The sequence below is a fragment of the Danio rerio genome, chromosome 13 (assembly GCF_052040795.2).
Source record: "Danio rerio strain M-AB ecotype USA chromosome 13, GRCz13ab, whole genome shotgun sequence".
NCBI lineage: Eukaryota > Metazoa > Chordata > Actinopteri > Cypriniformes > Danionidae > Danio > Danio rerio.
The window spans coordinates 27,467,501-27,485,842 of record NC_141033.1 but is presented as its reverse complement, the minus strand read 5'-3'; the positions used below and the strand labels follow the sequence as shown (position 1 = coordinate 27,485,842).

The 18,342-nt window shown below is 34.9% G+C and overlaps 1 protein-coding gene and 1 long non-coding RNA gene across 3 annotated transcripts in view; one reads left to right on the top strand and one right to left on the bottom strand.

Annotated features, from left to right (window-relative positions):
* The window catches only part of adka (adenosine kinase a), a gene marked incomplete at its 5' end in the record, with an annotated part of 289,242 nt that overhangs the window by 205,930 nt on the left and 64,970 nt on the right, over window positions 1–18,342 (top strand). For both annotated transcript variants that reach the window (NM_212791.2, NM_001272084.1), the window contains 1 exon segment: window positions 12,184–12,354. In NM_212791.2, the coding sequence (NP_997956.1) occupies window positions 12,184–12,354 (171 nt within the window).
* The window catches only part of LOC147841073 (uncharacterized), a 360,944-nt gene that overhangs the window by 322,309 nt on the left and 20,293 nt on the right, over window positions 1–18,342 (bottom strand). The window lies entirely within an intron of this gene.

Genomic DNA, 18,342 nt, shown 5'->3' with positions numbered 1-18,342 from the left:
GAAATGAAAACCCCTTGATAATCAATACCATCAGCATAAATGAGACTTTACATGAAGTAAACGCACAGATTAAGTCCATCTCAACATGATACTTTGGCCCGCTTGTGCTGACGATCTCCGAATGTTTATTATGGTTGTCTTGGTGTTCATTGTAATCTTTAATCAAGCGCAGGCCTTTCCTTTTGGCGTCGTAGTGGGATAAAGACACGTTTGATGGGGCCCAGGAAGAAATTGAAAAAGAATACAGCGATTGAAAAGAGCTGGCAGCTGTTGAGCTTTCATGTCACAGGCTGTCTGCCATTAGACTGAGCAGCAATATTAGATAAGGCCCTGTAGAACATGTTTCTTAAGACAGGCAAAAGGAAACCAGATGTGATGGGGACTGTGAGGACTTCAGTTCTGTAAGATGAGCAGAAAACATCAAACATCATCCAATCCCTTTGGTATGCTCAATCCTGCGGCGTCTTCCTATTAAAATAGATTTATCTAACATTGAATTGGTGTAATTGAGACGCCCTGAATAAAACATTTTGCATTGAGAATGATTTATATTTATTAGGGGTGTGAACCTACACTGGTCTCACTGTTAGGTTCGGTTACGATAATCATGCTATCGATTCAGTTTAATTCGATATTCGATAAACAATTTGATATTACAACACAATAATTCTTGTAATATAATTTATAAATACATTCATACCTTTAATTTTACTTGTTCAAAAAATAAAACAAAACTCAAGTACATGCACAGAACAATATGAGCTTTTAAAGCAAGTGTAAATATTATGTTCAATGTTATGTTCTTAAAGGGGCAAAGCAGTGGCACAGTAGGTAGTGCTGTCGCCTCACAGCAAGAAGGTCGCTGGGTCGCTGGTTCAAGCCTCGGCTCAGTTGGCATTTCTGTGTGGAGTTTTCATGTTCTCCCTGCATTCGCGTGGGTTTACTCCGGGTGCTCCGGTTTCCCCCACAGTCCAAAGACATGCAGTACAGGTGAATTGGGCAGGCTAAATTGACCGTAGTGTATGAGTGTGTGTGTGTGTGGGGATGTTTCCCAGAGATGGGTTGCGGCTGGAAGGGCATCCGCTGCATAAAAACTTGCTGGATAAGTTGGCGGTTCATTCCGCTGTGGCGACCCTGGATTAATAAAGGGACTAAGCTAACAAGAAAATGAATGAATGAATTATGTTCTTAAAGGCCTATTATTGATTAAGCGCTTAGCAGGAAAGGCTGCGCTTAGCGGAAACGGTCAGCGTGGCTCTGGAGCTGTTCAGCAAACAGTGACATGGACACTGATGTTTAATGACTGCGGCAATCAGTTGATCCATTATAGACAGCAATACGGTGGAGAAAACTATCTCTGCAGACACGCTCCACAAGTAACATTGCTGTTGTATTAGCCGAGAGAGGAGATAAAACGTTTTTATCTAAAACCACACGAAAAAGCCAACAGCTCAAAGTAGCCAGAGTGTGAAAGAGAAAGTTTACAGCTTTAATTTTTTGTGCTTCCCTGTCAGTGAAAAACTGTCCAGCAAACTCACAAGCAATGAATTATGTACGATTATCTGCTTTTTAAAGTTTTTGGAGCGTTTTAATTACTCGCTTTTGCCTCCCTCGGCTATAGTAAGCTACCGCCATATAATGCATATGATAAATGACGTCAGTACATAATATCCGGGTATGATTATTACTGAACTGATACAGAATTATTTGCGTCTGCACCACTAACATTTATTTCTTTATTTCGAGAGCTATTCGTTGAAAAAAAAGAGAATTTTGACATTCATAAATTTGATATAGGGCACAGTTTTTAAATTTTAATTTTGATATTTTTTTATGGAAAATATTGTCCAAAAAAAGGTAGATTTTTGTTGTGAATTTATTCATGAATAATAAATGGAATTTGTACATACAGTGGCTCACAATACTGCTCTTTTATAATATGTGTGCATTTTTATTAATGGCTGAATAAAGTTTAAAAAACAAGGTTTTGATGACACAATAACAGTTCATAAGTTTTTTTTCTCTCCAAATTTATTCATAAATAATAAATAACATTTTCACATACTTTGGCTTACTATATATCTCTTATATAATGTTTTTATTGATGAGAGAATATGATTTTTTTTAAAGTATCAATATGATGAAAAGAAAAGATCAAGAACAGTCCATACAACAAAGATTTTTGTTCTGAATTTATTCATAAATTAATAAATGTGATTCATACTGTACATGCAGTGACTCACGGCTCTCATATGCTGTATGTTACAGTTTTATTTATGTGAGATTAAAATGTGAAAAAAAATTAAATAATTGCATTGGAGAAGTAAAATATCTAGATTAGTCCAATGAGAGAAGATTATGTGAAATAAATAATAAATTAATTAAACAATAGAGTGGAATCCCTTAATAATTTAGATTTTTTTTAAGGCTAGACATGCAATCTTCAATTTAAATAAATGTAAATAAAAAGCATACCAAATTCATATACATGCATATAAATTTCTTTACATTTCTACAGAAAGAAAAGTGTACATTTTGTAAATGAGACCAGAATTGTAATGTTTGCATGAACTATCCCATTAATTTTAATTGTCACTTTATGTGGGATATATATTTATCACATATAGATTAAATTGCTTGATTAAATCAGCTGGTCTCCAACCAGCAGTCCAGACTCTGCTGTGTTTCTTATAGTGGTTGACAATCAGTCTCTCCATCCAGGGAAGTGCGGCAGCAGTGTATTACTCATTGAAGATGACTGCTGTGATAGCCAGGTGTCAGGTCAGTGCAATCTGCTCCGAGCAGGCCGTGTATTGATCCTTCACGCAGAGATAAAACCTGCGTATGACATGTGAAAGGGTGAAGATTCTCATCTCAAGTGCTGGAAGTTCAAGCCGGCCTGATCCAACAGCAGCAGCGGCGGCTTCTCTTTCTGTGAGCACATGGGCTTGAGAGGCCTGTTTAGCATGCAGATTTAATAGAGAATGCTAAACACGGCCCTTTGAAGGGCTTTAATAAACTGGAGCAGATGTCTTGTGAGCACTAGAGCTTCAACGTCTGCCGCCGAATGGCCTCGTCTGGATACATGCATTTCTATGTGACAGACAGTGGTAATTCATAAATCATACGCTGTGCATTTAAGGCTTCTTTGAGTGACAGGTGACCTTTCATGTTGAGTGTGTGCTTTTTATCCAGAAGATGCCCAGAGTCGCTAACTGTCATGCAATGGCAGCTGCTGTGTGAAAACCTTATGCCAAGATGTTTTTTGATACATTTTGGACACAGAAGGAGCAACTCTTGTCTTGGAGCATTCAAGTGAAACTTAAATATGCCATTGAGGGATAAATTTGAATATTTAGAAATAAATATGCTGGAAGTTTAGATGCAAGTGTGAGAGATCAGATTAAATTAACTGTATATTATATATATATATATATATATATATATATATATATATATATATATATATATATATATATATATATATATATATATATATATATATATATATATACTCTAACTATATACATATATACTCTAAGTTTACCCTACTATGACAATTTCTGCTACTGAGAAACCTGGAAATGTGAAAAGGGTCTATTTATCATAATTGTTTAATTATGTTCATGTATCTACTGCTGAGGAACCTGACCTGGACAGGCTGTTGTGCATACATTTTGTTTATTATAGTTTTTTTAAAACCTTTAAAACATTTTTCTTTTCTTTTTTTTAAGAAAGGTTATGGTGGAAAAAATGTGTATGTATACAACTAGAGCTTGCTTGATTTGACACAATATTTAAAATATTTTGGTCAAAATTAAATAAAAAATGATTTTTTTTAAATAATATTATTGTATTAATAAACTATTAAAAAAAAAGTTTGGTAGGACAATTAAAAATCCAACAGTTTTTTTTTCCAACTGGGCCGTTTGAAAATTTCCTTAGTGTTTAGCCCTGTATGAGTTTTAAAATTTCATTCATAATGGGCTTAAAAATGTCTTAAAGTCTTTAATTTACCTTGCTAAAACTGGCAGAAACCCTCATGTCAATTCAAACTATTATAAAATGTCAATAAAAACCACTTTTTCAAACTTAATGAATATCAAAATATGGAAGATATCTGAATATTTTTTACAATTAACAATTTCCAAAAAATAAACTTTCAGTTAACAACTGCAGTTATCTGCCTAAATGCTAACCAGTTAGCATAATATCTTTCAAATACAATCCCTCCCCTGCTGTCTAAAGCCCCGCCTCCTTAAATCACAAGCGCGCACATTAAAGATGACTGAGACCCACTAGATCATGTCATTCGCCAGTTAGAAAACTAAAGTACTTCTAATACTCCAATTCTGAACAAAAAAAAAATATTATATCTAACACGTTTTCGGTTGTGTATCGAGCAAAACTTGTCATAATGTGCAATACTTCTTGCATGCAAAAGGATTGATTAATTTAGGATTTTAAAACGTATCGATTTAGCATTAAGTTTTACCGCTGTCACTCATGTCCACGTGACCGCAGCATGCGTGCATTCGCAAATGGCGGATCTGTGTGAACAGACGTGTGCAGTTGTACAAAATCTACATTTGTTGAAAGACATTTTGGCGTATTTATCAGAATTATGGGAATTATCGTCCTGGCGATTTTTAAATGGATGAACATTTTTTTTTTTAAGTCTTATGCCTCACTCAGAATATAAAAACACATATAAATACATTTAAATCGTTTACTTTCATCATTACTTTTGGAATATGAAGAGACTTTCAACCAGGATTACAAAAATAGTTTCTGAAGACAATCACTTACTGCACCATTAAGGTGTTCTGAATAACCTTGGAACAGAAGTACTGTACACATACTGGTTGAAACTCTGAACATTACGCTGACTTTTGCTTTGTCTTGTTTTGGTTTGGAAAATTGGGGAGAAAATTTTTTTTTTCTCCAGGCACATTGTTTTCCATCGATTTCAGAAGTGTAAACATCAAACAAACCTTTCCAGTGTTTCTCTGTGCCTCTGAAACCTAAAAATCCTTGAGTTCTATTCTCACTGCAACTGATACTTAACTGCATTTGGCTCATCTACCTTTTAGGGGTGGGGCTTACCGATTGGTACTTTTAAAAGCAGGAGGACACTAGTACTTGCTTTCAAAAAAAGTTGGTCTTCAGAAAGGTGTGAAGTGGCAGCACCAATGGAGTTGCGTTTAGGGAGAAAAAAGAGAGCGGCACATCCATTAAAGCAGCTTCCCTCTGGCCATCTCACCAACTTCAAACACACCAACATTAAAGTCCCAATAATGCAGTGGGCTGATGTTCGCACATCACAGCGGAGGTGTGCTAATGACAGGGGTAATGCTGAGAGACGTGCACACAGACGCTCCATTACCTCTGCACAGACACATCTCTGACTGCCCATAATGCTGCTGGGCTTGAGCCTCTTTAACCACCATAATGTTTGTTGTCAAAGGCATTTCATTTCTAGAGTCAGAGCTATATTGCGGTTGTAACAAGCCATCAGCTGAGGATCTTGATGAGTTTTGATTGCTGTTGAGCAGTTGGTTTGATCAGTTCAGAGATTGTTTGCCCTCACAATGCTGTGGTAGCAGTTTTTACAGTATGCGTTGTTTCTCATTTAATGTCTTATGCTATGCTACATTCAATTCAAAGTAATTCTACTTTTATTTATTTAAAAAGAACGCACACAAATTATATTTATTATTTTGTACAATGTTTATATACATATCTAACAATGAATTACTTTTTGGGAATTAAATGTTAATAATAAATTCAAGTATTTAAATATAGACATTTTATATGTAACAAAATAAATAATTAAGTACATAAAACAAAGTATTAAAATATAATTTTTTTCTTTATTTTGTTGAGATATTTTATATTTACCGTCATTGGAAAATCGACACAATTCAAAAGAAAAAAACAAGAGACTGTCAACTTTAATTTGAGGGTATTTACATCTAAATCAGCTGAACGGTGTAGGAATTACAACAGCTTGCATATTTGCCTCCCACTTATTAAGGGACCAAAAGTAATTGGAAAGAATGATAATCATAAATCAAACTTTCACTTTTTAATACTTGGTTGCAAATCCTTTGCAGTCAATTACGGCCTGAAGTTTGGAACACATAGACATCACCAGACCCTGGGTTCATTCCTGGTGATGCTCTGTCAGGCCTCTATAGCAATTGTCTTTAGTTTCTGCTTGTTCTTGGGGCATTTTCCCTTCATTTTTGTCTTCAGCAAGTGAAATGCATGCTCCATTGAATTCAGGTTAAGGTTATTCAGGTTATTACATTTCCTTCCCTTCAAAAACTCTTAGGTTGCTTTTGCAGTATGCTTTGGGTCATTCTCCATCTGCACTGCCAAGCACCGTCCAATAGTTTCTGAAGCATTTGGCTAAATATGAGCAGATAGTATTGCCTGAAACACTTCAAAATTCATCCTGCTGCTTTTGTCATCAGTCACATCATCTTGGTTTACATCTTGTCGTGAACCCTCTTCACTCTAGTGAAGTCTTCTCTTGATTTTTAGCTTTGACATACATGCTTCATCTCCTAGAGGTGAACCATGGAAAGAATTCTTTGGTCAACCACCACAGTTGTTTCAGTGGTCTTGCAGGTCTTTTTGGTGATACTGAGATTATTGGTGCGTTCTTTCCTTTTAAGAATGTTCCAGACAATTGTTTTGGCCATGCCTAATGTTTTTGCTATCTCTCTTATGGGTTTGTGTTGTTTTTTCAGCTTAATGATGGCTTGCTTGACTGATAGTGGCAGCTCTTTGAATCTCATCTTGAGAGTTGACAGCAACAGATTCCAAATGCAAATAGCACACTTCAAATGAACTCTGGACCCTTTATCTGCTCATTGTAATTGGGATAATGAGGGAATAACACACACCATGGAACAGCTGTGAAGCCAATTGTCCCATTACTTTTGGTCCCTTAACAAGTGGGAGGCACTTATGCAAACTGTTGTAATTCCTACACTGTTCACCTGATTTGGATGTAAATACCCTCACATTAAAGCTGCTAGTCTGCAGTTAAAGCACATCCTTTTTGCAATGTCTGGAGCCAGCATCTAAGCATTTCACTCATCATAGCACGCGTACTGCTGATGATGTGACAATAAAATTGAGTTGATTTTAATTTTCTTGTTGGTTTTATTTCAAATCGTTTTTATCGGTGTATAGAGGCAAACATGTTAAAATTGTGTCCCAATATTTATGGACTTGACTGTATTTTCTACTGGTATCAGTACTGATCCAATATGTAGTAGTGTAATTCTAAGGCCATATTGCAGTTATCAGATGCTGTAACTCTTGGTGACAGTTTGATCACTTCTTCTCATCTGTGAGTTTTAGGTGAAGATAATGACAAGTGTATGTTTGTAAATGTATATCCACACATGAGCAGCGACAGAACAAGCATCTCAGATTGACTGTGCGTGAATGGTTTAATAACCAACACCGTCCCACTAAACACACGAAGGTCACTTCTCACCGCTAAAGCCTCATCAGTTTTAATGGAGAGCTCTGCAGTCTCTCTATCTCTCTGTTTTCTGCTTTTTCTCCCTCTCTCCTTGTTCTCTTTCCCCTTAATCTCACCTGCACTGTATCTCTGAATTATTCTCTCTGTATGGAAGAAACAGGCCCGGCATCAGGTTTCAGGTTTAAACGTGAAGGTGTTTCCTTACCAGCTCTGTATTCATTCACACAATGAACTGAGGAGCCTCTCTTGTTTCTCTGTAAGAAGAGTCCAGACAAGACCTTTGTTTTCCACTTCATCAGATGCAAGCATGTTTTTTTTTTTTTTTTTTTTTTTTTTTTTGCTGTCCTCTTGGAACAAATGCTGGAGACCAGCCATTGCACTGGGCTTCAGTGCTCTCTCTCAGGAAAATCACACCAAGTCTTCAGATAGCTTCTCTGGGAGCATAATACTCTTGGGAAACTACAGAGTACTTTTTAAAACGCATTTCTGCGATTAGATTTAGCATTTTATTTAATTACCGTTTTTGTTTGTAAAGTTTATGTTGCAAAAAACAAAGTTTGTGTTTGTTGCATATATTTTTGGTTTAATTTAGTTTCTTTTTTAAAATTGTTTTATTTTAACATCTCATATGTATAAAGAATTAAGTGATTGACAGTTTTTTTTAATTTATCAATTATTTAGCATTTAATTTTATTCTGTGTTATTTTTATTTATAATATGTTGGCCCTTTTGTTGTTTTACTAATTATTTTAATGATTTATTTAAAATGATTTAATTTTATTATTATTATTATTATTGTTATTATTATTAATATTAAAATTGTATTTATTATTTAGCATTTGATATGCATTAATTTCAAGGTAGTGACAGTTTGTTTTTTGTTTTTTTAATTTTAGCATTTTATTTTGTTCTTTGTTATTTTTATTTATAATATGTTTGCCCCTTTTGTTGTTTAATTATTTATTTATTTAATATTATATAATTTTTTAATTTTTAATTTTATTTTTTATTATTTAACAGCTGATATGTACAAAGTTCAAGTTAGTGACAGTTTTTTATTTATACATTTTTTATAGTATTATTATTTTGTTCCTTTTTTTTTCATATAATATGTTTGGCCCTTTGGTAGCTTTAATTATTTATTGATTTATTGACAATTATATTGTAGTATTGTTATTATTTTATTTATTATTTAACATCTGATATAAATAAAGTTCAAGGTAGTTTCACCTTAGTTTTTATTAATAAATTATTTAGCATTTTAAATTATTCTTTGTTGTTTTTGTTTAAAATATGTTTGGCCCTTTTACTTTATTTAATAAACAAACTGTCACTACTTTGAACTTTATAGATATCAGATGTTAAATAATAAATGAAATAATAATAAATAATATAATATAATAATAAAATTATAGAATTAAAAATAAATATTTCGTGATTTAGTTTAAATTCTATAATTTTATTATTATTATTTGATATATTATTTAACATCTGATATGTATAAAGTTCAAAGTAGTGACAGTTTGTTTATTTCGAAAATATTTGCATTTATTTGTATATAATAATTATTTTAGTTATAATTAATTTAAATTTAATTTATAATGTAAGTTTGGCCCTTTTGCTGCTTTTTTTTAAGTATCAAATGATTTATGTAAAATTATTATATTTTATTATTGTATTTGTTATTTTGCATTTTGTTTTTTAAATACATTTTTTTTTACATTTAGTTTTTATATACATTTTTTCTTTTGCTTTTCAAAATTAAAAAATATACATATTTTGAGCTCTCTTCATTTATTTAATTAATCTTTTATTGAATTTGGGTAATTTAATTTAGTTATTGTTTTCAGTTGAAGAATCCCTTAAAGTTACTGCCACACAATTTATTATGAGTAGAAGTAATAGCAGTATTTATTAATATATGTTAATATATATATATATATATATATATATATATATATATATATATATATGTTATTTATTAATATATATTAATATATACTAGATTTATTAATATCTGCTTGTTTAATTATTCATATTATGTAATGTACAATATTATTATTTTTTTTTTTATGTAATGTACCATATCATTTATTTTATTGATTGATGATTATTTTATTTTTACAATTATTATTTAAAAACTGGGTTTTAGGTTTTTTTTCTTTCATTTCTTTTGTGTGTTATTTAGGTGTCATCATCCCACATATATTTTACATTGTTTTTTAATTTACCTTTTTGTTTTCGACTTCTGTGATTAGCTAAAAAGTACTTATGTTCTGAAAAACAAAACTGTAAGCACATTTTCTACATTTGCTCAGAGAAACAGAGACAGTGATGAGCATTGGCATAGATGCGATGTATACTATAAGTGCTCCTCATAGAGCCGTGTGACCTTGCAGACAGTCCAGTATGAGGAGGTGCTCAAGGTGCCCTCTGTTGTATTGGATTGTCTCTGTGAACTCTCTGTGCTCTCTGATGGAGGAGCCAGCGCAATTATGGACTCCATTTGTCATCATTCATTCTCATCTCCTAAACCCCTTAATCCTATTTGTGCCTCATCATACTCTCCATTATTTCAAGCTTAGCCATGTTTACTCCACTCAGAGGAGGGACATCTATTTTTTGTGTTCTCTTTGTTCACTTGTAATGCTGAGATTTATTGATAGAAGCTTCAACTATCCATTTGATTTCTTCAGTTATGTAGTCTTGTCAAGATTTTTGGATTTTTTGTGTCTTTTCTTTAGTTTAAAAAAGCTCTTATGACTTATTCACACAGAACAATTCTTTGCTTCTAAAACATAAGACAGCGCTCAGGAGTGGGTTTTAAAAAAACACAGGGACACTTGACAGGATATTACTAATGTGATGTAACAACAACAATAACAGAACCAATTAGAATAAGGAAAACATTATGTTATAATAAGCACTTGAAGATACATGATAAAATACATCCACAATGAGCACCTCCTCCACCATGATATAACAGTAAATAAAACTGTAGTCATGCTAACTTGCTGCTTTAAACAGAAACTTGCAGTGCTTCTCCATACAATTCACTGATTCAAATCAAAGTCCCTTTAAGGCAGGACATTTTACTCGGTGGCCATCTTTGAAGCACCTCTTGGGCAGTATACTCGGGCATTCTGTTTGAATGGGGAAACATCAAATTTTCCATAACTGCTAGCCAAGCTAATGATTGGATTTCATATTAGGAATCACTAATAAATTTAAACAACAACTGTGTCTTCAGTTTCTTTTCTAAACATCCAGATCACACAAAATCTGCAGAAACTCACGTCTGGTCCAAGCCCCTCCATTGGAGTATTGTCAGTCTATAGCCATCAATGATTGGCTCCTATACTCGAAGGCGGGATTTATTCACCATATAGCGATTAATGATTGGCTCCTATACTAATAGGCAGGTCTTTATTCACCATATTGACAGTTACACTTTTTCCCATTCAAAAATATACGAGTGACATGTCTTCTGTGTTCTATAGTCTTTGTTCAAATTATCTGTTCAGAGTTACTCACCACAATAAACAGTTCACCAAGTTAAACGATCTGTTCAGAGTGATTATCCAGTAAACAATTCACTGATTCAAAATGATTCAGTCAGTGTGAGTCTCCAATAAACAATTTAAGGGGTTCAAATGATGCGTTTAGAATCTTTAGTAAACAATTCACAAATTCAGATGATCTATTCCGAGGGATTCTCTAAAAAACAATTCACTGATTCAAGTGATCCATTCTGAATGATTTCCCAATAAGCAATTCACTGATTCAAATGATGCGTTGTGAGTGAGTCTCCAGTAAGCAACACCATGTTTCAGATGATCCACTCAGAGTGAGTCTTAAGTAAATGATTCATTGAATTTACTAACTGATCTGAATGGGTTATGTTTTATTTTAAAACAATGTTAAAGTAACATAAGTTAATGATCATTTATTTTGTTCTGCTGTAACATAATAGATATTCTATCATTAGATAGATTAGATAGATATTTTTATCTTTTTATATTGTATCTTTATGTGCTAATATTTCTTAAATACCTAATAAATACCTTAAATACCTAATAATTAAATACTTTTACTATTTAATTACATTTCAAATCAAGTACTTCTGTACTTCGACTCAAATTAAAAAATGAAATTAAAAAGAAGGGCTTTAAACTTTTACAGTAGTGTAATTTTATTAGGGTACTTGTGCTTTTATTTACATGTCTGATTTGTGTAATTCGTCCACAACTGCAACATTTCATTGTACATATTACTAGAATTTCCTCTCTTTTTCTGGATATTTGCAGTATTCTCTAAATGCATGTGTATTTATGGATTGATAATTAGAGATTCCCAAAAACATTTGCCCCCAATATGTCAAAAAAGACACAAAAAACTTGAACTTGTCCCGACTTTAACAAATGTTAAGATTTTTGTGTTTTAATAAAATGCAAATTAGCACATATTTAATGAAACAATGTGTCATTTGCACGTTTGAAAATTACATTTTGGAAAACGTGTGATACAAAAAAAAATATTAGCACTTCTTAATGTAATCAGCTGTGGAAGAGCTGTGAGAATAACTTTTTAATAAACCCAAACTAAGCGATTAATCATCTTGTGTGTTCGAGTCTTCAAAATCTTCATGTTTTGACCACCATTTTTGTCTTGTTCCATAGGGCTTCTTTCTGACCGTGTCCTTGGAGTCGATCCTAAAGGTGGCCAAACACGCTTCTGAAAACAACAAGATCTTCTGCTTGAATCTGTCGGCTCCGTTCATCTGCGAGTTTTTCAAGGAGGCCCTGATGAAGGTGATGCCCTATGTCGACATCCTTTTCGGCAATGAAACGGTAAGTGTATGCGTGTATTCTTCTATAAGCTTATCTGATCATGTAACCACTTATCAGTACATCAATCATATCACTCTTTCAATCGTACACTTGAGATGAAGGATTGCACATAGCCTTGAACAGACAAGGAACTCAAATTCACTTCTTTCGCATTTATTCTATACATTGAATAGCCTTCTGATCTTAAATGCATTGTGGTCCAGCTGTGACTGTATTCATTGTGAAAGTAAGAGCCTGCAGACTGGACCATTAACAGACTTTACCTCAGTCTGTTCTTAGTCATTGTAGTCGATCTTTCTCTATGCGCGGTACAGATGTGTTAAAGCCTTGAAGTGTGGGTTAAGTGTGTTTGACTTGTGCTGAGAGTCAGACTTAACATGTTAAAGCTTTATTTGTTTTTTATCGGAATATCTTCAGGGTGTAGGGGTTGGTGGTATGACCCAGAACTTCAGTGAGTAATTTGATTTCAGAGAAGGGGTGTTATCTGTATATCTGGATGTAGATGCTGGATGTCTTTTCACATGCATTTTTGTTTCTTAAGTTTGGGGTCATTATTATCTATTTATTTTATAAAATCTTTCTTTATCACCAAGGATAAGTGAATCAAATGTATCAGAAGTGACAGTCAAGCATAAATTATTTGAAATTAATTTAGTGATTATATTGAGCGTCAAAACTCTTCATCATTTATAATATTTATTAATGTTTATTTTATCACAGCATGACACTTTAAAATATTAAAACATTAAATTCATGCAATTTAACGCTAACTTGACTGACCTTTTATGAATATAAACACCATCACTGCACAAAGTTGATCTAAACAGCATTTGCAGCCTGTCTCTCAGGCTCTCTCTGGCGGAGAGTTGCACCATGCGGTCATCACCCATAACTGACGTTTAAATATCCCCTTTTCAAAGCATTTACTAAACAAAAGTTCATTTATATAACAATTTGTGATAACATAATATTCACTTCACAAAGACTGTAATACTGTGTCATGCATAAATTAAATGCTAATGCATATTGCCGATGCTTTTTATGTCTCCCCTCCTAGACGGCACTCAAACCTTAAGCTTGCCCACTGTCTATTTTCAAGCACATTAGGTGAACGTAGCAAACCTACTGAATTTTCTCGGAAACATATAGTAGGAAAGGCTTGGGGTTGAAAGAGTGAGAAATAAAGATTACGCGGATATATAGCTTGCCTACAACCCGTAAGTATTTATTCTTGTGTATGGAATATGGTTAGTCTACTTTACTAAGGGTGCTTTTACACCTGCGAATCGATTCAGTTGTTCTGAAACAGGGATTACAATTGTTACATTATTGCTCTTTGCTTTTGGTGCGGTTCGCTTTCACATGGCAAAGTTTCTAAACGGACCAAAAGAGCAAAACACATTGACAACTCACATTGGTCTGAGTTTCACGGTTTATTTTGCAGAGTCCCGCTTAGCTGTCAGGGGGGAGTGGTGGTTTAGTGATGTTTGACAAGGATCGCGCGACATGTCTGAAGAGTGAGGAGGGATGTGGTGGGGAGGCTGAGAAGGGTGCAGGACATATATGAGGACCGGGAGGGAGACGCGCGAATTCCGAGAGATTATCACTCATTTGCGGGCATCCAGGAGTCTCTATGCATTTGCGGGAGACTCCCGAAACTTCCTGGAGACTTGGGATGTCTGTTGAATGACCTCCTGCCCTACTCATATCTCTCTTTTTATATAGCCGTAAATGCCTATACATATCCATAAAACACTGTGATATAACCAGGCTCGGATCGAATTGCTTTCTCACTACAATCGATCCGCTCCAGAGTTTGTTTCAATCGAGCCGAGACCACCTCATTCACGCGATCTCGGAGCGATTGTTTTTGTGCGGATCCGAGCGCGATTGGTGGATTTGCGTATGCCAAACGAACCACGCTAACTGGGCAAACAGGTTCTGAAACAAAAGTCTAGGTGTGAAAGCACCCTAAGTATTAGGATTTGACGAGCATTGCCATTGAGCAACTGCTTAGCAACCACCTAGCAATGCAATAAAAATTTTAGCAGCTGCCTAGCAACCACTTAGCAACCTCTTTGCTTCCTGCCAACTGCCATTCCCAGTCCTTTCTCAAGCCAACAACAAAGTTCGTCAATGAAATTTAGGTTCTAGTGAAGTTTTGTTATTATATATATTATATATTATTATTATTATATCACAATATTATCAGTATTATTTTTCATTATTCATATATAATAATACATTATACTTTTTTAAAAATCTTTACATCAGCATTAAATTTCATCATGATAAAGATTGTATTCCACAGCATAAACACACACTTGATAATAGAGGAAAGATATTTATTCCATTATTAAATGCAGTTGTCATGTCTTACTGTTCCTGTGATGTATAATCTGCATGAAGCACTCCTGCCCACAACAGTCACATACCGTATCACATAAATGATTAGGCAAAATCTCCATTTCTGCTTTTGAAATGTTCTGTAGCAACAACAAGCCGCCCAGGCAGGAAACGAAACGATGATGCTGGTCAGAATCCGACTCTCTTCAGCCGCACTATTAATAGAGCTGCTGTAGTTCCTCTTAAGCTGACAGCCAGAGTTTTGCTTTTTCTCAGGCTAATTAAATAGTGCATATGTGGCGAGTAGCAGCAGACTTTGTTGGGCGGTATTAATGCGTGTTAGTCTTTATGTGTGTCTGCTGGTTGGTACGAAGTGTTTTGGCAGCTGGAGCTTGTCTGAATGCTGTGTGTGTATGTGTGTGTGTGGGTGGGATCTAACGCAGACAGGCAGGCCTTTATCTGCGCTGACAGCGAGAGACGTCCAGGCCCTGCACCAGCCTCACGCCCCCTTAAACTGGCACACACCGAGAGTGTAATATCCAGGGAGCGACGTCGGTCTAATTGAGTCCTTCCCTGCTCTCCCCTCCTGCCTGCCTGCCTGCCTGCGTGACATGAACCAGAGAAAAGTGAAACATTTCAGGAAATGTAATGGCCTCCAGTTAATTAAGTGCGAGTGGCGGGTGCACTAAGAGCCAAAAGCAGATGGTGCACACACAAGCGCGTGCGTAATCTCCAAGCGTTTGCCCTGCATTTGCCACCACATACATGATAAAACTCGACAATGTGAATTGCGTGTCATTACAGATGAATTTGTTGAGCAGGAGGCTCAGACAATGTAGATAAATGGCATGATTAATTGGAACAGAATGAATAACCCTGACTGATGTTGTATAAGCAGTGATTAACTCGCGCTCAGAGCTCAGATTGTTTTAAATAACAGGGGAGTTAAAGCCATGATTGCTGGGAGGTTGCGAAATGATTGAAATCGCTCCTCTGCTGCTTATGAGAAAGAGAGAGAGAGATGAGAAGAGCCTTGGAAGAGTTGACTCATTGTAAAGCGCGACCCAAAGGCCTTCTGTGTATAGAGCAGACTTTTCAATAATGTTATTCATGTCTCAGAAGATGGATGAGGAAATTGGAGGCTTTTGACATGCCTGAACAAATGATGGCGAAGTTTACATCAGAAGATGACTTGCTGGCCTTTGAGTGTTGTGTTAATGCCTTTAATAAAGTAGTTCCTTCAGTTTGATTGGTTTAGTGGTATTGAATGTCCAGTCAACAGTGTTGGGAATTTTACACAGTTTCTTTTTTTTTTTTTTTTGAGCACTGAAAATGTTATTTTCTTAAAATGTGATTAATTTATTGGCTTTTTTTTTTGTTTTTTTTTTAGTAAAATTTTAGAACATCTTGCAAAATTACTTTGTTAATTATTCACTAATCGTAATAATAAAATCGTAATAATTGTTACAAAACATTTTTGGTTTGGGCTTTGCTTTTATCCAGAATTTTTGGTTTCCTGGAATTGTTTTGATCATGGTGCTCGGATGAAGCAACCCAACCGGGAGTGGTTTGCATGTTAAGTCAATGTAAAGATGTGAATAGACATCCTGTGGCGCGATACTCACGAATGTGCCGGTGCGAGTTGAGCGTTTGGCGCGCTGAACACGAGAATCGCTTGAGTTGGAAAATCTGAACTTCAGCAGACATTTCTACCACGTTAACCAATCAAAGGTGTATTTCCGAAAACCATGGTTAGCCAACTAAAGTCGCAAGTTGAGTCGTTACAAAAATAGTTTGTTGATTTTGGTGTTTCCCAAATCCATCGTTCCAACGAACATTCGCAAACTGCATCACAAACTTGTATGCTTGCGACTACACCTCAAGAGCTAGTTAGAATTCTTGAATAGTGTTCTATTCAAGTTAATGGGCCTAATTCCCTATTCGTTTAGAACATTCTAACATTTAAATTGGAACTTTAAAGAAAAAAAAGCATTAAAGTCATTACTCTTGTGTATGGTGTAATTTGCTTTGTATTTTTACAGTTCAGTTTTAGCTTTCTTCATGTTTACAATTGCCCTCTCTACACAGTGCACTTTGAAAACACTTTAATGTTTGATGACACTTTAATGTCATTTTGATCATAGCCGTGGCTCATGACGAAAACTATAGGTGACCTATTATTTAAAAAGCAGAATTTATGTTCCATCTCCAAAGCTTGTGAAAACAAAAAACGTAGCCATTGTAATGCTTTTAATTTATAGTAGTTAATTTATTAAGCATCTGTACTGTTTATGACATCAAGCTGTTGGTTAGAACATTTCTGCAGTGGTTTGCATGTGTCAAATTGTAAAAGTAGACTTTTTAAATAAATTAATAAACAATATACTACTTAATAATAATAATAATCATCATCATTATTTTTTAATTTCCTAATAAATAATTGTAATTTACTAAGTAGTTTTAAAAATGTGTACTTTTGCTTTACTTTGAGTACATTTTTAGTGCAGTATCGGTACTTTGACTTCAACCTACATTCACTACTTTATTTTTTCCTGTCTATGGGTATTGGCTGAGTAGAATAATCTTGTGATTTCTATCCAATCAAATCACCCATACTGAATTACCTCAATTAGGGTGTTTTATAAATGTAGCAAACCATATGGAAGAATTAAAAGTGTCCAAGAAGATGAAGAGGTCCAGAGACTACTTGTCACTGATGAGCGGATGGATGAATTTTACTGTATGATGGCTGAAATCACCAAATAGTCTTAAAGAATAATTAAATGCACTGCAGAATGTTACGTATTCACACACCCACACAAAATGCATGTAACATATCAGCTTTTCACAGCGTAATACTTACTACTCACTTCTCTTATTGAGCACTTTTAAAAGGGCTACTTTTTACTCATACTTTGAATAATATTTACAACAGATACTATTACTCTACTTACACTACATTTTTGTGCAAGTAATGGTACTTTTACTTGAATGTGATTTTTTTCTGTACTTTTTCCACCACTGATTGTGGTACACAACTCTTTAACAAGCTCTGTTTAACAAATGTTGTCTTGTTTAAGTAAGTAAATAAATTTCACAAATTGTCAGATTTAATCAGAACAGATAATCCACCACTACGCCAGAATTTGGCTGGGTTTCATCTTGACTGTATCTGGAGCTCCACATTAAGACTCTCCTTGCTGCTAGTAACCACTGTGCACTTTGTTTCTGTGTTTGCATAAGTACAGTGAAATTTTCCTGTGCTGAAGTGTGTGTGTGTGTGTGTGTGTGTGTGTGTGTGTGTGTGTGTGTGTGTGTGTGTGTGTGTGTGTGTGTGTGTGTGTGTGTGTGTGTGTGTGTGTGTGTGTGTGTGTGTGTGTGTGTGTGTGTGTGTGTGTGTGTGTGTGTGTGTGTGTGTGTGTGTGTGTGTGTGTGTGTGTGTGTGTGTGTGTGTGTGTGTGTGTGTGTGTGTGTGTGTGTGTGTGTGTGTGGTCTCCTGCTGATTGTGTGTAGGTGACGGACAGTTCATGCAGGAAGCCTGAGGCGATGAGGGAAATGCCTGACACATTCACGCACACACACACACACACACACTGAAAGACAGATGTCAACTTCTAAGAAATCTTGTTGACAATCAAACAT